The sequence below is a fragment of the Chenopodium album genome, chromosome 2 (assembly GCF_948465745.1).
Source record: "Chenopodium album chromosome 2, dcCheAlbu1.1, whole genome shotgun sequence".
NCBI lineage: Eukaryota > Viridiplantae > Streptophyta > Magnoliopsida > Caryophyllales > Amaranthaceae > Chenopodium > Chenopodium album.
The window spans coordinates 77,928,438-77,951,003 of record NC_137835.1 but is presented as its reverse complement, the minus strand read 5'-3'; the positions used below and the strand labels follow the sequence as shown (position 1 = coordinate 77,951,003).

The following is a 22,566-nucleotide window of genomic DNA, read 5'->3' as shown; positions in this document are numbered from 1 at the left end:
TAGCCCATTGGATAAGTCTTAAACTCATTTGTAATGAAGTGATGTACTAACATCCTTGCTCTCTACTAGCCAAGAGCAAGTAAAGTTGGTAAACCATCAAAAAATATACGAAAATATACTTGTATCTATTAATCGTATAATCCACTTAGAATAATACTGATACTAGTATAGTTTTATGAAGTCATCTCTTTGTATTTACACATGGAAGTTACAGTTCTTCTGAAACACATTTCCAGTTACTATGTTTTCAAAATTTCGGCACATTGCAAGAAGAAATGGTTTCTTTCGCAGTTTTGGGAATAGTTCAATTTTTTCATCAAGAAACCATGATACATTTTCATGTAACACAAAGATTACATCTTTCTTTAAAAGAGGCGATATTGACTCTGCACGCAAACTGTTCGATGAAATGCCGCAGAGAAATGTGGTGACTTGGAACTGTATGATTTCTGGGTTTGGTAGAAATCATATGATTAATGAAGCTCGTCGTATGTTTGATGTTATGCCTGCCAAGAATTTAGTTTCATGGACTGCAATGTTAAGTGGGTATACTGGGTGTGCTAAGTTGGAAGAAGCGCGAATTTTGTTTGATCAGATACCGGATAAATTGAAAACCCATGTTTGTTGGGATGTAATGTTAAATGGGTATATAAAAAATGGAAGAATAAATGAGGCTAGAGAATTATTTGATCAATGTCATAATCGAAATGTCGGTATTTGTAACAGGATGTTGAGTGGTTATGTTCAAATGGGATGTGTTGAAGAGGCATATGAGTTATTCTTAAGCATGCCTGAGCGCGATTTGGCTTCGTGGACTAGTATGCTAACTTGTTATGCAAAAGCAGGGTTAATGAACGAGGCGAAGGCCTTATTTGGTGATATTCCTTTCGAAAAGGATGCACAAGCTTGGACTGCTATGATCCGAGGTTATATGCAAAATGGCATGGTAGACGAGGGTTTAAAATTATTCCAAACAATGCCAAATAAGGACATTGTTGCTTGGAACTGTATGATTAGTGGGTTTGTTGAAAATGGTAGATTAAAAGAGGCTTTGGATTTGTATGGGAGGATGTCAAAGAGGAATATCATTTCATCAAATTCGATACTATATGGGTTTGTCCTAGAGGGAGATATGATAAATGCTCAAAACTTCTTCGAAAATATTATGACTCAGAGAGATACAGCTTCTTGGAATACACTGATTTCTGGGATTCAAACAGAGGAAGCTTTGTATTTGTTTTCTGAGATGAAAAGACAAGAATTTAGGCCTGATCAAACGACGTATATAACCATTGTGTCTATATGCGGTTCACTTGCTCTACATGGTTGGGGTAAAGCACTCCATCTACAAACAATTAAGACTAGTTATGTGCATGATGTATTGGTTTCTAGTTCACTTATATCTATGTATTCTAAATGTGGGCTGATAAATGATGCTGCCACCTTGTTCAGAAGCATAGATTTTCGAGATACTGTGACTTGGAACACCATGATAGTAGCTCAAGCATACCATGGATCTGTAGGTCAGGCACTCGAGCTTCACTCTTCTATGATTCAGTCAGGCTGTAAACCTAACCATGTTACATTTCTAGCCCTCTTGACCGCTTGTGCAGATCAAGGTCTAGTTAAAGAAGGACAAATTTATTTCAAGTCTATGGAAAGCGAGTGGCATATTAGTCCACGGCCTGAGCATTATGCCTGCATGGTTGATCTGTTTGGAAGATCTGGCATGTTATATGAAGCTTATGAGTTAGTAGAACAAATGCCATTAGATGCTCCATCCTATGCTTGGGAAACCTTATTGAACTATTGTAAACTACACGGAAATTTTGAGCTTGGAGAGATAGTTTCACTAAAGATTCTGAAAACTAGCCCTTCAAATGCTGAGATGAACGTGCTCTTATCGAATATATATGCTGCAAAGGGATTATGGGATGAATCAGAAAACATTAGAACGGCGATGAAACAACAGGATGTGAAGAAAGAAGTAGGATGTAGTTGGGTAGAACTAGCAGGATCAACCTGTAAGTTTGTGTATAATGACAGGTCTCATCCAAAAACAGAGGAAATTTACAGGGTTATTGAGAATCTTTCTGTCATTATCAAAAGGATTAGCACAATGATATAATTTGTTTTAAATTGTTGCATTATACTTTCTTCAGTGACTGAATAATTACTTTGTAATTGTTCAAAACAAAAAATAACAGCTCAAGATACAGGGTTATGCTTTGGATGTGTCATGTGTGCTGGTAATGGTTTTTATACTTTGTATATAAGTTATGATCTGAGCTATATACTTCTATGGACCACTTTAATGATCAAAAGGAAAGTAAGATGTACGACTTGATTAGAGCTGTAATTGCTCATGAAACGCAAATACTTAATAACAAGCCCTTAAGGACCTCTAAAAGAAGTGTCTCATTCTACAAAAACAGAGGTTCAGATGTACGCAACCTTATCTATGCATCAACAGAAAGGTCAATTCTAATTGACTTGTGACTCGCAAGCCCATATGGAATGACAATAAATACGAAGTGTATGTACGTATCCGCAAAAAAATAGTACTCCGTAGTAGATCTTTGACTTAACATAGTTGTTGTTTGATCATTTGAGTTACCCTTAAATGCATATCGTACCAAAATTGACAAATTGCATAACATAATCTCAAAAAACAATTTCTTGCATAGCTGATTTCATGTTTGACAAGCAATAGCATCATACCGACGGTTTGTCGGTTATAATAAATTTATCAAAGAATAGTTAAAATTATATGCAAAATCAACACTAGAAGCAGTGATATAGGACTTACATTGATTATTGGGAAACGAATAAAGGGTTTATTTTTTCCAATTAAAAGCCAAGAAAGAGCTTCGATATGTTATAATAATGCCATTGACAGCAAAACTTTAGGCTTTTTAGCAATCATATATTATGAATTAAGACAATTATTTAATGTGATGTGGGCTAAGATTTAGGCTTTTTTGATATAAATTGCATGAGACAAATTCAAGTGATTATTGCTCTATCTTCTAGATTTTTTTTTTTTATTTTAAAAGGATTAAATTAAAGCATTATACTATATATATTCTACATTACATGACACCTAAGTGTATTTATTGTTCACTCGTATATGCATGGACTTTGGTACATTCAAAACCATACTAATGTACTACAGTAGTATTTTCTATGTTTTTTCAAGTTTTACTCACTTTTTATTTCATCTGTTTTTCTAAATTTTATTTACTTTATTCCGTTTATGTCAACCTTTTATTCATATTTTGTCATATGTCATTCCACTTTTATGACCTAATTATACAAAGTACGAAGTATTTAACCATTTGTGTTTTTCTTGTTTTTTGTTGCTATAATAATTGAGTAGAACTCAAGAAAACGGGGATAAACCATATATGAAAATGTATCTTTTAGTGCAAAACATTAATAGTTATCCTTGAATAGTGTTGTTCCCAATAATACCATAAATATATCCTCATACGAAATGCAAGATTTTCCCTAACCATAAATTTTGTTTTCAATATTGAGACAGCTAGCTAAATTGAAAAGGACTTTCGTTTATAAAATTAAAGATGTTTACCTAAAAAGGAATTTCGAATAAAGCATATCATAAAATAGTAAGGTTGATTTTAGTAAAAAGTGGGTAATGGATCCTAAGCATTTTCGAATTTCATGGAATAAAGATAACAAATGAATGATAATCAAATATCCTTATATGTGTGGTTGGTTGTACTGTTTGGCCAGCCATCATGAGGGTCACCCATTCAGCAATCGGTAGGAGTTAATTAGTTATTGTTATAAGAGTTATTCGATCAGTGTTATAGAAGTTTACTTTGTTCTTTTTCTTTTATAATTGGTTACATGATATGGTCAGCCACACATAAGACGTTCTAGAGTAATTTAGTTATCAAATGAGGTACAAACCTTTTGAATAGAAGGGGGTAAGAGGACTCCGATCTAATCGACAAGAAAATTTGTTTAGTTAATTCCTGAATAAATTTTACCCCTATAAACAATATCATTGCAACATTCATCCTCTTCTCTTTTTTAACTTACAAAGTAAGAGTTGTAATACCATCTTACTTTTTTTTTTTTTTTCTTTTTTTTTTTTTTTTTTTTTTTTGAGGCTATAATACCATGTTACATAACATTCTTACTTAATTAGTCGGTTCTCCCCCACATCTTATGGTTTTGCAAACAACAAAGCATCATTAACTCCAATGAAATCAACAACCATGATATTATTGGTCCGATAATTAGGTGTAGTTGACCCTACTAACAAATATTCAATATCTTACTTGATTCTATACATTGTCAGGATCTTTCGTTCTTTCTCTTCAAGAAAACCCAAGTTGATTGTCTCAATAATGGTTAGAATCTGAATTTTGTGCATCAAACAAATAATGAAAGATGGAGCAATAGCAAAGGTCTAATTATAAATAATTTTCGACGTTAATGTAAGTGTAAGAATTCCGAGCAAAACGCTATCCAGCAGTGGCAGTGGCACTGGCCAAGTTAGTATTCGACATGGCACAACCCGACGTAGTTTCAGCATTACACAACCTAACACGGTTTCAGCAACACAACCTCATTACCTTAGTAGGAACCAACAACAAGGGCTATTGTTTGCGCAACCAGACAATAAATTCACTTCTGTACCATAAGAATTTTTTTTTTTTTATTTATTTTTTTTTCCACTTTTGCAATACATTCAATGATCTTTTTACAACAAACCAAAAATGGTGTTTAGGGCAGAGATATGTATGATTTATTTAAATAAACCACAAAGATTAAAAACACGCACTTAATAGAAGATTAGAAAAAACCGATCCTGCTTCTGAAATGCTAATTATTTGAATGGGAGAAACAAGGGATTTCCCATCTCCCAACTCTACACTCTCAAGTATATTACAATTACATTGAATGAAATAGAAGCATGATGAACAATACTGAAACCACTCACCTCCTAATCTCCCTTTCTATGGCCCTAAAGTTCTATACAAAACTGTTCGTTATACCTCCTATTCTAAACACTAACTATTTGATTATATTGGGAGGAAAAAAAATTAGGGACAAAACATATTATGGTACAAAAAAATTTACCTACCTACAGGTTAGAGCTTTGTACAAGGTCGCGTGGACACAGGAGGACAAGATGAGCGTTGGAGGTCACCATCCTGATGGCATCTGCTTCGGAGGATAATTGGTAAGTGAGCATCATCTGCCGGCGTCCCTTCTTAACAGGAATTTACATATCATTTTTTGCAGTTGATGGAGAGATAATACCCCTTGGGAGGGACGGGCGTATCTGTACAGTGATAATATGGTATACATCTGAAAGTTTAATCGGCCATAAACATGTGACCGACTGCATGGCATCCCATCTTGAACATACCCAAGGTCTTCGTGGACAAAAAGTCCGAAGGTTCAACAGGCCTTGACGGACTGCATCTCATTCTGCACCACCTTGAAACATCTTTCACTATCACTGCAAATGGTGGCAACAAAAGCTTGATTTTGCTTTTGGGTTACTGAGACTGCACGAGGCCTTTACATCCATGGTGCAACTCTGGGCTTCACGAGAGAGAACTGTCATTCTTTCAACTACGTTTCACTCTTCTTTGATGGGTTGGCTGCTTTTGCCTTCTCCATTTCAGCCTCTTTTTGGGCCTTTTTCTTGTCCAATTCAGCCTGTTTACAATTTTCATCGTGTGCTTTCCGAAATAATCTTGTGAAGTTCAACAGAGTCTGTGCAACTGCATTCAGTTAGGGGAAAATACATGAGCTAACTTGATATTTATTAATGCTATTTGCAAGTCTGGTAAAATCAATCACACTGTGGAAAACAAAAGAAAGTTTGCAATTATATATGATAACCAGACAGCTTTTCTGTGACAGACAAACAATCAAAATTGCAAAATTACGGAAAGTAGTATAAATTTATAATATATGATATGTTCAAATTCAGCCACGGTGAAAGGAAGTGCTAATATACTGGGAACTGCAGTCTGAAGCAACAATGAAATGGGTATAACATTACTTCAACACAAATTGCAGGCCTTGAGTAGTTGAGTGAAAATGAAAAGGTTTCGCTCAAAAATGGTACTTAAGATTTTAAGTGTATTTATCATTTGCTATGACATACCCAATTAAACAAGCAATAAGCTTTAAAAACCACTAGTACTGAATCTTTCAATGATACCTTGCTCGAAAGGATACTTAGCAGGATCTTCACCAAAATAATAGGCTAGTGCATCCGCATTTCTACCCTGTCTCCCAATAAGTTAGACAAAAGAACGAAAAGCATGAATGCAATGCACCATAGAGAAGATAAAAGTAGAAAAAGTAATACCGCTACAGAGTAAAGGCTCATCACAGATTCCACCTCTGCTTCAGCAACACCGACAAATTCCTTCAGAGTCTATGACAATAATAATTGTAAATATAGGTTAATACAATAAAGAAAAAAGGGGAGAGAAAGAATGAAAGAGAGGGAAAAAATATCAAATAAATAAATAATAATAATGACTGCAAATTTTTCTTCTTTTTAAATTGATTCGGTAGCGAAAGAAATCAAGAGAATCTTGTATTGTATCTAGAAACTAACTGTAATGTGAAATTGCTCGAGAAAATTAAATCAAATAAAGGATAAACAATAAAAATTATTTAAAAAATAAATGTATGAGGATTTTGAAACAAACGTATTACACAGCATTAGAATGGGAAGCAAGAGTTCCCCGACAGCTGTGATCTCTTAACATTGAATTCATCATTTCAACATCAAAAGACAACACACAAAAAAAGAAAATAGCTCGTGGGCAGAACCAGGAAGGTTCAAAATCAACAAATTTAATTTTATGACATGAATATCGATACTGGCAGGAATGGTTGTGTCCCAGCGATCATTATTGTAACTAAGGTTGTATTTCCATGGTTTGGATTTTGAATCTCCTCAAAGCTCTAGGATTTTTCTATCTAAACTTCAAAGTCAAAACAAAAAAGGCTCCTACACTTCACGTGTTACAACCTCAAAAGAAGAGTTAGGGGGGAGGGAAGGAGTAGGAATTCACCCCAATAAAGAAAGTCATCTGGAGAGATTTACCAGATGTCATATCATGAAAGACAGTTATTTCAAACATCACAAAACGAAAATCCGTACCGTGCAAAAAACATCAGAAACAGGACCATCATTAACAGATGCAGACAGCTCTTGCTTAACCTTTTCCAATCCTTTGTTTATAGCCTGCATTTCTTCCGCCAAGGACTTCAATTGTATCTGTAAAAAAAAGCTGTAACTCAGCCTATAGTCAATTATTTACCATAGAGTTGTCATAATGAAAAATAATAAAACCTTTGTTGCAGCTTCCAGGCTTAGAAGATCTTCATGAAAATCCAACAGTGCAGGAAACTTCTCTGCTACAAACTGAAAAATAACAACTATTATGAACTGGAAACTAGAAATTAAAAGGAAAAGGAGAAGAAGAAATAATAGATCAGAGAAGGTAACACATTCTCTCTAGCATTCAAGGGTTTAAACTCTCCCAAAACTTAGAAATCCTTCAACATTATCGCTTTATAGAAATCCTTCAACATGGGTTTACAGTAATCATTCAACAGGCAGTGCAGATCCCATGCAAATTCACATTATGTACACATGCAATTTTTCTATATAGACTTCAAGCTATGATTGTGCAAAATATCAATCTCTTAAGACATTAAAATACAGAAGTGAAGGTTTCATATTCAAGCCACTAGCACACAGGATGTCTAAGAATAGATTCCAATGTCCCAAGAGTTCTGTCTTTTAGTTTGAAAAATAGCAAAGCAAAAACAAAACAACAAACTAAGCCCAGATCAAAGCTAGATTCTGCATGAATCCATCCAAGTAACAGATTCAAAGCAACAGTGATGAACTTTATTCAATGGTGCATACCAGATAAACAATTTCAACAGCCACCGTCAAACACTGTATCTAAAACTTATTAGATATTTTACCATATTCGGTTTCTGGATGTTTGTAATTCAATCCATCAGAACACCTAGTCAAATCTAGATCTAGTAAAATAGATTAATAGTCCCTAGTATCAAAGAGGTCCTAAATCTATATACAATTCACACACTTCTTTTGGGCATGTTTTGCAGTTTCTTTATCCAAGCACTCCAAAGGCAAACAAGAGGAGATACAAAAATATATGCAAAGGTGTCTAATTGTAAAGAAAGGCAGGATATGGGATTATAAATATCAAGTTATATATATATTTGAATAATTTGATTAATTTTGATATCTCATTCGTTAGTTTCGGATAAATGCTTATATATAGCTCCCATCATTTGACGCTTGATATTATAAGATAAGATCCCTTCACCAAGCCCCAATACATTGAAACACACCATGATAAAATGGTCATAAACATTACAATCAGAGAAAAATAGGCTAAATTGGAATCCAAACTAAAGTTCATAGAACTAAACAATCAACGCCGACTTGCAGTGCATGTGGCTCCTGTCTGGGGGACTGGAGAATCAAATATACACAGCCTTTCCAAGCAATTGAAATAGGCCTGGCTACTTCACAATGAACAAGTAGAAGACAGATTGTTCCAAGTAAAGACATCAAAACCTTGAAAAAAAGTAAGGACATACCTTGCAAAGATAATGCATAAGTGTTATCCTGCTGTTAGTTGCACGAGTATCTGTTAGTTTCAAAAGACTATCCAACTTGAAGCCAACTGCAGATCCTATAAGATATGAAGAGTTGAATAATCAATCAAAATATCAAAAGAAGTTTCATCACTCGACAAATAAAAAATCAAATAGTTTGTTAGGGTTATTTTCCTTATTTTTGGTTAAGTCACTTTGGCTTAGTCAGCCTGGTCTAAAAAACTATTCTTGCCCTTGTTATTATATATGGCAATTGATAAACGTACATAGACTTGTTAATATAACTGAAGACTAGTCAGGCAGCAACCAAAACCATAAGCAAGAGATAATGGTAAACTAAGATCCTTATTACTCCGTATTAGTTTCACAATGGATATTAATGGAGACAAACCATGTTGACAATGTAATGCATATCCGGCAAAGATTTCTGCACTATCTTAGCGAACTAGATGGAGAGGGGATTACCAAGGGGCCTCACAAAAATCAACCCAAATCTGGGCGCAAATCTAACTGATAGGTAATAATTAAAATTAGAGATCAGTCCAATTTTGCTGGACACAGCTCACATAGGTTACATTGCAGATTAAGAGGCAGCATAATTACAAATTGGCAAAGAGCTCTTCTTAAGTCTAGGAATCAGCCGCTTAAAAGTCTGGCTAAAAAAGTGTAGATTTTCCACTCTTCACACACCAATTAAACCAAAGCAGGAGGATGCTACTTTGGCCTGCTAAGGGAAAAAAAGGAGAAAAAAGATGCTTCTAATACAGATCTTATATTGACCATTTGATAAGGGCAGCAAATATGAGTTTCATAGAGATAAATCAACCAGGATAGTGTATAACAAGTAGATGTCTACCAAGTAAGAATGTAGTAAAAACTTAATGGAGAAGCACATTACTAAATTGGTATTCATACCTCTTGCAGTTCCAGAATTTAATAAATTTCCTAAATTAAGAATCATCTGCAAGATCTCTTTCAACTTCCCAGAATTTCGCACCTAGTTAAATATAAGAAAGCACAAGTGAAGAGATCAGGACATACATGAAAACAGTACAAAAGTGGCATCTGTGTAAACGAAATGTACCTCTTCACATGCAGAATTTACAGTATTCAAACTCTTTTTGAAATCTGTAACCTGCAAAAAGAAAGGGGAACAATGACACATTTCAGCAATGTACACCAAGCAAGGCCACATAAGTGTGCTCAAAATGGTGCTATTACAAAGCAACCCACTAAACAAAAGTACCTGTGTGTTAAACTGAATCTTGAACAAAAATACTCGTAATTTTGACTCCACCCGCGGCACTTTCATGAGCTCTAAAAAAAACTGTAAAACATAAAGAAGAGAAAGTAAGCAAACCAACAATCAAAAGTGACATTCAGAGTACGCATATATTTCAGACTTTTGGAATAATAAAAAAGAGAAAGTCATTAAAAGATAGCTAAGACCAGGAAAAGAAGCTTATAATCAATTGAGCATCTACAATATGAAGGCAAAGATCCACAAATGTAATAAAGATCAATAGATGAAAAGTTCTATTAAAAGTTTTATTAATCAAACAAAAATGCATAGTTACAAACCTGCTCGCATTTTCCCAGCTTTGTCCTATCACCAGTGTAGTTCTACAAAGAAATAGAAAGAAAGTCAAAACTACAATTTCGGCAAAATTATTTGGACTACTCTAGGATAATTATTAAAGCATGTGAAACCTATTCCCAATCAAAGATAATGGTGCAGAAGACTTGCAATAACAACGAAATATAAAAATGTTTTAGTTCAAAGATCAAAAAATTAACCTTTAGAGTGTCCATCTCCTCTTTAGTGGGACAAAACTTAATTAGGTTTTCCACCTGATCAGCATCCAAGACTGACTCATCCATAGCAAGTACTGCAGCCTGCGGAATAGATTAAGGCAGCACTAACACTTAGCATGGCATGAATAAATACAGACAATGTAACTGCTTATCCCTTCACAATATACCACCCACAGTACCTTCTCAAAAAAGTGAAAATGTTAAGAAACTAATAAGATCAAATCTTCATTGTCTAAACCAAGAGGATGCAAAAAGTGCACAAAATCTGCCTTAATCAACATGGCAACATGGATTTATATTTTTAACATCTATGGAAAGTAACAACACATACACACACAGATATATTAAAAAGAAAAGGTGAGTATAACAGTATATCCTATAACATATGTCAGCTTGAAGATATCACATTAAAATTCATCTACATCAAAATTGATTCACAGCTATAGCCAAACATTGAGTAAAAGCTTTCCTAGAGAGTGCAGTTCCAGGAGAACTCTAGTAGCTTTTGCAGGATTGGCAACACAATTTCACTAATCTGACAATTGTATACATAGTGGTCATGGTGCAAGAAGAATAATGAAACTAAGAGCCAACATAAGTTCACAACTCATAACTGCATTCCAATGTCTTTGAGAGTTTGAGTAGGTCAAGGAAAGTCTGAAGAACATTTTTCATAAAAGAAATAAAAACTATTTATACATCCAAAGGACAAAAGGACTGCTATGTTTTTTATCTTCTGTACAACAAGTCTATTCTGAACATATCAAGAATAAAAGATATCCCATTCAAAAAATACATCAAAACCACTCCACTTAGATTGTCAATTATCATCGAGATATGTATATACATTCACAAATATTTACAGAATTCATCACCAACTTGCAAATCCTCTCTTTACACCAAAATATAAGGGTAGGTCCGTTGGTATACAGTCAATTATCTTAAATAGATTTAAGGACATACATTACATTTATCAAAGTTGGGCAACAGATTACTTAAATAGCGAGGATCATGGTTTTCTCAATATATATGCATAAATTGACTTGCTGATTGAAAACCCATCACAAAAATCTGCCTCATTACTCAATAAAATGGAAATATATATGAAGAAAATTATAGCATACCATCATATCAGGGAGTGGCATCTTAACCTTTGTAAGCATAATCTCTGTGTTGTTAACCCTTCTGAGATCAATCTGCAGCAAGCATTTAGACATATAAATATGATTGAATCCAAGCAACAAGCAAAGTACAAAAAGGTGAAGACAATTGAGAAATTAAAATTGCAATCATAACTAGTTAGCATCGAATATAACCAATGAGCACCACAAAGATTGAAAACCCCTTCTCATGGTAACATAAATTTGGCTGGTGCAAGATTACGAATGTACAATGCCAACAGTAATCCCTTGCATATTATCTTCTCACATGAATAAGTATCAGGATATAGAAACTTATACGCTGTGATCATCAGACTTTACGTTTGTTAATCATCCATGACATTCACATTTAAATTGAAATCCATGCTTAGAAGATTTGTTCAGTTCTCATTGATTTTCCATAAGGACGGTCAAAAGTATTTCCCATTAGCTTCATGTCAAAAAATTTATCACTATATACAGGAAAAAGGGATTGTCTAAACAAGCAATAAGTTTGCTAAAAAGGGGATAAATTAAGCAAGTAATTTCTCATATAGGTTTTGTTTATACGGCCAATGAGCTCATGGGAAAAAAAAAAAAAAGGCTATAACATTTTCCATGAATCTAAACGTGTAAATCACTACCCCCAAAATCAGGGGATCATTCACAAAAAATAAATCAACTGGTTTAAAGACACAAAGTATATCTTACTAATTGAGATAGAAAAATCACTGTCCACACAAAGTCTCACAACAACAAAAGAACTAGTCTACAACCACAACGCTGCAAAACAGCAGCTCTATTGCTGATTTATTATGAAACATGATAGCTACAAATAATGATACTAATAAATCACAGGGGAATCCCAGTTAAGACTTCAGGAGTGAGCACTCTGAGCAGCAAGATTTGATTATGTACTTACAGGTATTCTAAACAAGAGAATGAACGAGTGCCTTTAATAATTTTTTTCCCTAGGATATTCTAAGCAAGATTCACCACTCATTAGTTGTCTTCAGCTTTTTTTTTTCCTTTGCCGTGCAACACCTTAAAACCTCTATTTTATGAACGAGTGCCTTTAATAATTTTTTTCCCTAGGATATAAAGTTTGTGAAGTGGCATCTAAACAGACATTCCGGCAGAAAAAAGGTCAATTTCCCAGAGAGCTGACTTAGTTTTCTTTATGGCAAAGATGTTAACTTTCCTCATTATATTCTTTCATGGAAACCAGGAACTCTGAATCTTAACCTCTATTTTCTTACTTTCCCTTCCTTTATCTTCTATTTCCTCCCCTGCCATTATCTCTCTTACCCCACCTCTACAATCAAATTTGCTGGACAATTGACCTGCAGTAACCTTCAGAATGAAATTGCAAGAGGTAACAGCCTAAAAGGTCTAGACTGATCAGCAACAACACATGTTTATCCAAAAATGTAAGGGAAAAAACAACCTCCCCCTCCCACTTTACAAAATATCCATTGATGGCTTGGTCAAAAGTCAACTCAATGCCTAGCTTTTTAACAAAAACCCCACTTCTCCCACTATTATTTAAAGCTTGTTTGCATGTTGAAGTAATTGAATTTTTTCCCAATTTTTTTTAATTATAAATGATTAGCAAACAAAGTGGTGGAAAATATCCACAAAATGAATTCCAATTATCAGCGCCCTTTCTTATAATTGACATTCTCTTCGTTAACAGATTTGAACGATTTGGTTCAGTATTTTCTAGATCTCCATTTCTAATTTGCATTTTAAATTTATTTTTAGTTTGATCCTGTGAAAGTTATTTGCATCTGCAAAAATGGAGTTGTAGTGTTGGGGACCTTAAGGGAAGAGAATGGAGGAAATGAAGAAGAGAAGAAAAGAAAGTAAAGAGTGAATGAGAGGTTCACACCAATCCACGAAAATACAGGAAATAAAATCAACTTGCCAGACATTGGACTTTTTTGCAGGGTAGTTGGGCTTAGGTCTTCATAAATTTTGCATCTCTGATATAATTTTGCAAACACACACACAAGCACACTGATATTACCCAAGTGATAACAAAGGAGATCTTACCAAGCAATGACACATCCTAGGATCTTTTTAAGTTTATTTTTTTTCTAAGAACATCCATTCATGTAATAAAGAAAATAGGCAACTGTAGGCATAGAAAACAAAAGATCTGATATCCTGAATGCAAGTGATATCTTCTCACATGCTATATACATCGACATTATAGGCTTATACACTTACCACTAGAGTAATTCTATAAAATACAAACTCTGTACTGGTTGTTAAATGAAAGCTACTAGGAATATTAGCTAATAACCAAGGCTTTCAGAAACATAAACATATAAACAATACAAACGCATACATACTTTTTTAAAATAAAAAATAAATAAATAAATAAATAAAGGAAATAAAAACTAAATAAAAAAAGCCTCAAGTACATATGAGTTAAAGGAGTATAATATGCCATTTCTACTGAATTACCAGATGAATAACTTCAGGTTTGGATCCAGCAGCCTTCTTCTTTTCAGCCGATTTCCCTCCTGCGCTTGCAGGCTTTGACACTTGATTAGAGAAAAGCTTCTCGATCTCTGACACGTCAAATTCTGCAGCACTTAAATTTGAAAGAATGATATCAATGCTTACGTATAACAAAAATACACCAGCCCTAAATAAAACAGAAAAGTTCCACTATTGAAACAGCCATCTAATAACTCCAAACTGAAAAAATACTATGAGCAGTAAATTGATGACCCATGAAAGAAATAGACATCTAGTAACTCCAAAGTAAAAAGGATTACGAGCAGTATAATGATGACCCATGGAAAAACTCAAAAGGCAGTTCACATGCAAGCAAAATTGACATATACGATGGAAGGAAAATATAATTTATATATGCTATTGCAGAAAAGAAAAGAAAGAAAGATACACTACATTTGGGACCCTGCCTGTCTTTGCAATTCTTCCCAAAGGCTCCCTTGTAAGACCCTCGTCACTTTGCTCCAATGAAATGGTTTAAGGGGTGTTTTTTTAGGTGCACTTCCTGGTGCTGAACGTGGCATCCCACGACCCCTTCCTGCTGGAGGCGCATTAGGTACACCTGGAGCGGCTTTTGCACCAAATGGCGGGGGCGGTGGTGGTCCACCTCCTGGGGGTCTTGGTGGACCTGGAACACCACCTCTAGGGGGAGGGGGTGGAGGTGGTCCTCCTGGACGCATTGGAGGAGGAGGTGGGGGAGGGCCTGGGCCTCCACCCCCAGGAGGCGGCGGAGGTGGGGGAGGGCCTCGACCTCCACCAGGAGGTGGTGGAGGTGGGGGAGGGCCTCGACCACCACCAGGAGGTGGCGGAGGTGGGGGAGGGCCTCGGCCTCCGGGGGGAGGTGGAGGTGGGGGAGGGCCTCCGCCACCGGGAGGTGGAGGAGGTGGGGGTGGGGCTCGGCCTCCTGGAGGTGGCGGAGGTGGGGGAGGAGCTCGGCCTCCTGGAGGTGGCGGAGGTGGGGGAGGTGCTCGGCCTCCTGGAGGTGGCGGTGGTGGGGGAGGTGCTCGGCCTCCAGGAGGTGGCGGTGGTGGGGGAGGTGCTCGGCCACCAGGAGGTGGTGGTGGTGGGGGAGGTGCTCGGCCTCCAGGAAGTGGCGGTGGTGGGGGAGGTGCTCGGCCCCCTGGAGGTGGCGGTGGTGGTGGCGGTGGTGGAGGAGGGGCTTGGCGGCCAGGAGTTGGCGGTGGTGGGGGAGGGCCTCGACTCCCGAAAGGTAGTGGTGGAGGCGGTGGCGGCGGTGGTGGCGGTGGCGGGGCATCAGTTTGAGGAGGTGGGGAAGAAACTCTACCCCCAAAAGGTGGTGGTGGAGGTGGAGGTGGAGGTGGAGGTGCTCCATAAGAAGGCGGTAAGGAAGTCACACCATAGGAAGGGAGTGGCATTTCACGTCTAGTAGGTGGAGGTGGAGGTGGAGGTGGAGGTGGAGGTGGAGGTGGTGTGGCTACTCGGATGGAAGGAGCAGGAGCACCATAAAATGGAGGGGGTGAAAAAGAAGGTGCCGACATTCTACTTGAACTAGAAGGTGGCGGTGGTGGTGGCGGCGGTGGGGGTGGGGGTGCGGTTGCTAAGACCATTTGGGGTGATGGTGAAGGTGTGACTCTCGAATAAGGGGGAGGCGGAGGTGGTGGTGGAGGGGGTGGTGCCAGTTGAGGCATGGTTGTAACTCCACATTGTTTAGCAGAATCAGGAAGCAATGGTTGAGGAGGCATTGAAGAGGACAGTTTATAATTGACATAAGTTACAGAAGGTGGTGGAGGAGGTGGGGGCGGAGGTGGCGGAGGTCTTTGTAGTGGTAAAACCTCTACAGCTGGGATATATGATGAAGAAGATTGTACAGTAGATAGGGGAAGCGAGGGTAAGGGTGCCTTTGTTTCTTCTTGAAGTTCATGAGACTCGGCTGAAGTGTGAGAGGATGGATCAACCAAAGATGAAGAATCTGAGCGAGGAGAGCATATAGGGCTAGAAACTTCTTGGCTAAGCCCATCATCAGGAGTTTCAAGGCGAGAAACTTTTGCAGATTCGACAGGTCTTATGGACTTTGCATCCTGAGATTTATGCAGACGTCTATCGATACTAGAAGCAACAAACCCAAGATCAGTGCTGGCAGCACGATCCTTCAATTTACCAACAGAACCAGAGTCCTTCACTTGATTTTTTGTACTTCCTAGAGAAGGTGGTGCACTGTTTACCCGAGCATATGGATAAGCCACATGCATGGAATTGGTGTAAGAGCCTTTATTTGAAGGTATCCACCGATGTTCAGTTGGTTTTTGCTTTCCAGACTTATCCCCTGCTACCTCTTGCTGTTTTCCTCTGTGCTTTCCCAAAGCAGAATCAGAAGCTGACTTTTGGTTAAATGTAGGGGGCCTTTTGGGTGAAGGTTGCAAGACTTTCTCTTGTTTTAGCTTATTAACATCACCACTCAACTTTCGCTGTGGACTATTGCTATCTGACCTCTTTTCTGTTTCCCAGTCCTCTACAGTTTGTTTGCTATCCAGCTCCCCCACCATGTTGCCATCTACAAAATCAGTCTTGATATCCTGCTTTATGAGCACATCTGGAACCACAATCGTCGTTTCTGCCTCTTTATCCTGACCATCCAAAGCAATGTCCTTCACCTCATTCAGATCATCAAAGTGTACCTCATGTTTATGTTTCTCTTCATGCAAAATGATATCATCCACAGCCCATTTAACATCTTCTTTCTGATTTGTATCATCCATAAGAATGTCTTTGACAGCATTAGGATCAGACTCAACATCCCGATGCAATGTTTTACTCCAATCATCCAGGCCTATATCCTTCACTGCTTCAAGCTCCAATAGTCCTTTTGAGTTGCGTCTACGAGCACCTGCTTCTGGTGCACAATCTACAAATGCAGGTGGCTCTCTATCCTCTTTCTGTCCTTTATTACTGACTTCATTGGCAGAACTATCATGAATTAAAGGAGAATCCAAATCAGTTCTCCCATCTTGGGCATCAACAGCATTACTGAATATCTCTTCAGCTTCGAAAAATTCCTCTGGTGAAGCACTATCAAATTCATTGTCATCATCACTTTGTAGCTCAGTGGTTATAACTGGAACTGCTCCAACATCCGAAAAGAGTACCTGAGAAAGATAATAAGTATGCATTCAACTCCATCATTTGAGGAAGAAAAGGAATCTCAAAGGACAACTACAACTTACCTCTGCTTTGAAGTCTTTAGAAAACTGATCCTTTGCATCCCATGAGATATCGACTTCTTCACGGCTAAGAGACAAAATGTTTGACCGAATAAAGGAAGAGTGAAACATAATTCTGAACATAATTTCCTCCCTTGCTAAATCATCAAATAGATGGACGCATTCCAAAACCACATCCCCTTGAACACGGCAACGAATATCCAATTTTACTAAGAGACACTCTGTCTGCAATTAATTAGCCAAAGATAAGGTCTTTAAAGCTATTAAATCATCATCAGAAATTAAGTGGGCAAAAATATAAGACTTTACCTCTGAATAGTGGTTGACCTGTTTTTTGGTCTTTAAAGATGAAAATAACAGCTTAGTACTTCTGCTAGATTTGGTTAAAGGGTCCTGCCCATAAACACGAACTACTGGTCTGCAGCCTTTACCCCCATCAAACAAAGGAAGTACTCTAAGTATTAAACAGTCTAGAATGAGAGGTGTGTCAGAAGGAGGCCAATCAGAGCCTAAACTTCTTCGGGATATATACTGAAGATATCTCTGTTGTGAAGGCTGTGGGTTTAAAGGAGACAAAAGCTGAAGTAGTTCCCTCGAGGCCTGCTTGTAGACCATTTCAAGTGTTTTTTGCTCACCGGAATAGTTCTTTCTGTACAAAAGAAGGCCTGCAAGCATAAAAGCAAGGACAGGCCAGCCACCTCTTTCACAGTGCATCAGCAATACATTTTGCTGTCCCTCCAACGACAGCCAGCTCTCACTGGAGCGCAGGAAGTGGTGAACCATTTCCAGGGGAAGCAAAGGACATTTCTCATATTGACGAGGATATTCCATAACCGTCATATCATAATCAGACAATATATCAGCAATATGACTCCTTCGATCCCCTTCTCTAAAGTTAAACACCATGAATGAGGCATCTGGGTAGTAGTCCTGTAGCTGTGTCACAATACCACCAAGGTATTCTGTGTACTCATCCTCATTCAACACATCCGTGGAGAAGCAGCAATCAAACACTGAAAAGGAACAACGATCCAATTTACCATTGCAAATGAACAACCCTTTTGCAGAATTGAATGTAAAAGAACAATTGACATGCTCAACTAACAGAAAAGGCTAACTAAAGAGAAGTCAAGGATAAGTTCTTAAGTTCATAAAGTTTCCACGTCCTCTTCTAAGCAGAGAAGAAAGCATCATAAACTAATTGAATGCCATTTAAAATGAGAACTACATTAAAAGTTCAGCTAACAGAAAACCTCAAATACTGCAGATATACCCTAACAATCAGCTCTCCGTAGCTAAAACAACGAAAATCGTCTCAAGAAGTCGAATGCAAGCCAAAAACCCAGCTCAATTATGCAAGCTACATCACAATGTCAAATGCCAACAACCTAAAAATGACAATGACATAAAAACCCAGAAATGGAAACCAAATCTAACCCTAACAACCCCTCAGATTGCATCAAAATCAGCATAAATTGAAGCACTTCAGCTCAATGATCAACAAAATTCAACACTTACACACATTATAACAGAAAATCAACACCAACCCATTAAACAAAACTCATAATTCAAACAAACCCAGAAAAATATAACCATTTGCACAAATAATTAACCAAAATTAAATTCAGAAAACTAACCGAAAACTCGCTCAGAAATTTCGAGAAGCCGATCAGGTGGCTTCCTATAGAAGAATCGACGAAACAGCGCCATGGGATGGCGCTGTTTTCCCCAAAATCGGATCCAAAACGATTAATTCCAATGAAACCCAGCCCTAATCCAGATCCAATCAATTGCGATCCAGCTAAATAAATACCCAGAATTAAATAATTAAACCCCTCTTCAAAATTTATCAAATTTGGTGCAAAATTGGATAAAATGATCAAATCAAGAAGAATTCAACAACCACCCCAGAAAAATTAAAAGTCGAGAAGAACCCAGAATGTAATTGAGTATAATAAAGTATAATAATAATTATAAATTAAATATGGTGGATCAAAAATTAGACAAAAATATAAAAAGGGGTTAAGAAAATGATGATTTCATAAGATGGGAGCAATCAGAATCACATGGGAAAGAAGAAAGAAAAAAGGGGATATTATTTAGTGTGGACTGAAAAGGAGAATTCACTTAGACTTCCCCTTTTTTATTTATTTTTCTCCCTCTAAATTTCTCTCTCCTCTTCTCCTGCAAAAATCAACAACAAATTTTGGTAAAATAATACTCCCAATAATAAATAAAAATAATAATAAAAGATGGGTAATTTGATGAACACGTGGAATATTATTTACAGAGAAGAGAGGAGAAAAAATGGAGATTTGTGAGGTGTAACAATGGAGGAGAGAAAGTGAGTCTGGAAAAACAAAAAAACAGAGGATTATGAAAGTTTTAGGAGAGAGAAAATTAAAAGCTAAATTTTGGGATTAATGTCAGAAGAAGAATGCAGACTTTTTTTATTTTTTCATGTGGTGGTATTTTATGAAAGTTTGGTCATTGGCAGGCAAGATCTTGTATTTGTATAATTAGAATTATGGGTTTTTTAAATGAGTAGATATAATATGGCCAAATGGTATGTTTTTGGTTGTGAAGTTGTCATTCATTGATTATAATTTTGCAATTTTTGCATAAGGTTTTGAGCATATGAATGAATCTATGATGATGGGGGTTAGGCGGCTTAGGCCTAGTTGCTTAGGTATATTAAAGCCCGGTGGACGGTAGTCGTATTGACTTGTGGCGAAATTTACCTTTCTTGATACTCCCTTTGTCCCTAAAAAATTATTGTGTTCATAATTTGGTACTTTTACGAGATATATATATTAATGAATATGTTTGGTTTTTTATATGTGGGGTATTAAATAAAGTACGGATACATTGTGGGGATTATGGTATTTTTAGTTTTTTTAACCATAAAGAATTAGAGCATTATTTAGGAGCTACTTGAAAGAAAAATGAAGTAAACTTTAAAACGGAGAAAATGTTGTTGCTTATCGCAACTTTACCTAATTATTGTAGAAATGAGTTTGATTTGTAAGGGTTGGCTTTTTGGTAAAAATATTGATCTTGTGATTTTAGGGTCAAAGGTTCAACTCCGTTATGGATTTGGGGCTCTTTAAAGGTGGGAATTCCATTATCTTTCTACCTCATTCATAAAAGAACTAATCATGGACGGGTTGAGTTTTGATAAAAAAAAAAAAAAAAAAAAAAAAAATTTAAAAAATGGCTAGTTACGAGTCAAGGCTTTAGGTTGGGTCAAGTTTAGAGCAAAAATAAGTGTTTATTTCCTTTATTTCGAGCAAAAAAATAAGCTTTTTTGGACCAAATCCACTTCTGGCGAAACTTTTATAAGTCAGTCGATTCAGGCTAACGTTGCAACTAAGAGTGAACGGAGAAGCTATATTAGTATTGTTTTACATATCAAACACCTCTGTTTTTCTTTTTTACAGCATTTCTACTATTTACATATTCCACTTTAATTGTAATTTAAGATTTATATACTTAAGAAAAAATTAAAAAAAAAAAAAAAAAAAAAAAAAAAAAAAAAAAACTATAATTGTATGAGATATTGTTAAATCCATTTACTGTGTATTTTATTAAGAATTCTGCTAACAAGTGCCTTGGGACATTAGATAACTACGGAGTACTTAATACTACCTCCGTTAACTGAACTGAATATTTTATGAGAGAAGAAAATTAAGGACTTAACTTATTGGAGCTGAATATATATATACATGTATATATATATATATAATGCCCTTAGTTGCAACTTTAGGGTATTATTTGTGAGATATGGAATATTTCAAAATTGCAATTAAAAGGTAACAGAGGTAGTATACATATTACTTAAAATAGTATTGTATAAAGTTCGGAATGCATGGCAAAATCACGTGACAAATCGGTGTAATTAATATTAATTTTACTTTAGTATCCACTTTTAGTTCTCTTATTTAACACCCAAGGGCATTAGATAAGATGACTAAAAATAGAAATATTAAATTAAAATCAACATTAATTACACGGATCGACGCGTAATTTTGTTATGCAATACGGAGTACAAAATTAATACGAAGTACAAAATTAATACGAAGTACCACATTAGAAAGTATTTTAATTACGGAGTACCTATTTCTTTCATTAGCAAGATCTCTTTTTTTCTCATTTTAAAAAAAAAAAAAAAAAAAAAACCAGCAAGATCCTTATATTAATATTAACTATGAATTATAATTTACACAAATAATTTTCAAAGAAATTAACGGTTGAAATTATCTATTTGCAAACATAAATAAAACATACTCGTAATTTGTACAAAAAAAAAGGAAAAATCCAATAGTGGGACTTGATCCATAGTTTTTATAACCCGTTTGGCCTATTTCGGATCCAAAAGTCTAATTAACTGGTTCTGACGGGTCATCCTCATTCCAAAAGGTAAAAGTTATCGTTGAATAGAAATTAAGCAAAACTTACCAAATTGAGATGCCAATAAAAATTTAATACTCGGAATATCACTTAAAGCCTTAAAGGACTAGCCTTAATAATTAAAAAAATTACAAGTAGTTTTGAACATTAATGATGGCAGACCAAAATTCCATAATAACCTCTAATGATTATCAAAGCATTAATAACCCAGCTTTTTAACATTCTTATGCTCTTAATTTTAGCCTATGAGAATTATCTTCAAATTCTTAATCACACTTTCAAGAACGGAATAACATTTTTTTTTTTTTATAATACCACCATAAGTTAAGTGTATTTGGAATAAATAGTAGATAAGGTATTGCGTCTTTTCGGACTAACGACATGTTTCATCAATTCGGATTTTGATGTTCTCGATTATTTGGATGATATCCTCTATTAGCTACATGATCCTCTATTAACTAGATGATCCTCTATTGGCTAGATCAAATATCATGGCTGGATGATATCATATAGTCAATAAAAGAAATCATCTAGCCATTTTATCATACAGCCAAATAGCCAATAGAGGATATCATCGATATCATAGATATCATCATATAGCCAATAGAGGATATCATCAATCCAGTTGAATATCATATAGTCAATAAAGAATATCATCCAGCCAGTGGAGAATATTATCGAGCTAATTGAGGATATCAAAATCCGCATTTTTGTAAGTCCGAATGGACGCAATAGTTTGTGTAAATAATATGCAAGGCCTGTTTTTAACCGTGTTTTGGATTGATTCTCACCTTCGCCCTTGCGACTCTCTAAACACCCAAAAA

At 36.2% G+C, this 22,566-nt stretch overlaps 2 protein-coding genes across 3 annotated transcripts; one reads left to right on the top strand and one right to left on the bottom strand.

The window, feature by feature from the left end:
• Positions 1-353: 353 nt before the first annotated feature.
• Positions 354-2,208, top strand: LOC145588665 (pentatricopeptide repeat-containing protein At4g16470-like). The gene has a single exon (XM_081645281.1). The coding sequence runs from the start codon at positions 410-412 to the stop codon at positions 2,126-2,128; it is 1,719 nt and encodes a 572-aa protein (XP_081501407.1). The 5' UTR covers positions 354-409; the 3' UTR covers positions 2,129-2,208.
• A 2,614-nt stretch (positions 2,209-4,822) lies between these two features.
• Positions 4,823-19,951, bottom strand: LOC145601470 (formin-like protein 20). 2 transcript variants are annotated; one of them, XM_081657492.1, is made up of 17 exons: positions 18,970-19,936; positions 17,642-18,345; positions 17,336-17,557; positions 14,550-17,257; positions 14,100-14,229; positions 11,613-11,684; positions 10,471-10,569; positions 10,255-10,296; positions 9,920-10,000; positions 9,758-9,808; positions 9,589-9,670; positions 8,656-8,750; positions 7,364-7,435; positions 7,172-7,288; positions 6,365-6,433; positions 6,215-6,281; positions 4,823-5,768 (listed from the first exon to the last, which is right to left on the bottom strand). In XM_081657492.1, the coding sequence occupies exons 1-17, from the start codon at positions 19,040-19,042 to the stop codon at positions 5,617-5,619; spliced, it is 4,836 nt and encodes a 1,611-aa protein (XP_081513618.1). In that variant the 5' UTR covers positions 19,043-19,936; the 3' UTR covers positions 4,823-5,616. The 2 variants fall into 2 exon arrangements, with proteins under 2 accessions (XP_081513618.1, XP_081513624.1); XM_081657498.1 differs by having other exon boundaries at positions 5,630-5,768; positions 6,215-6,276; positions 18,970-19,951.
• Positions 19,952-22,566: the final 2,615 nt, after the last annotated feature.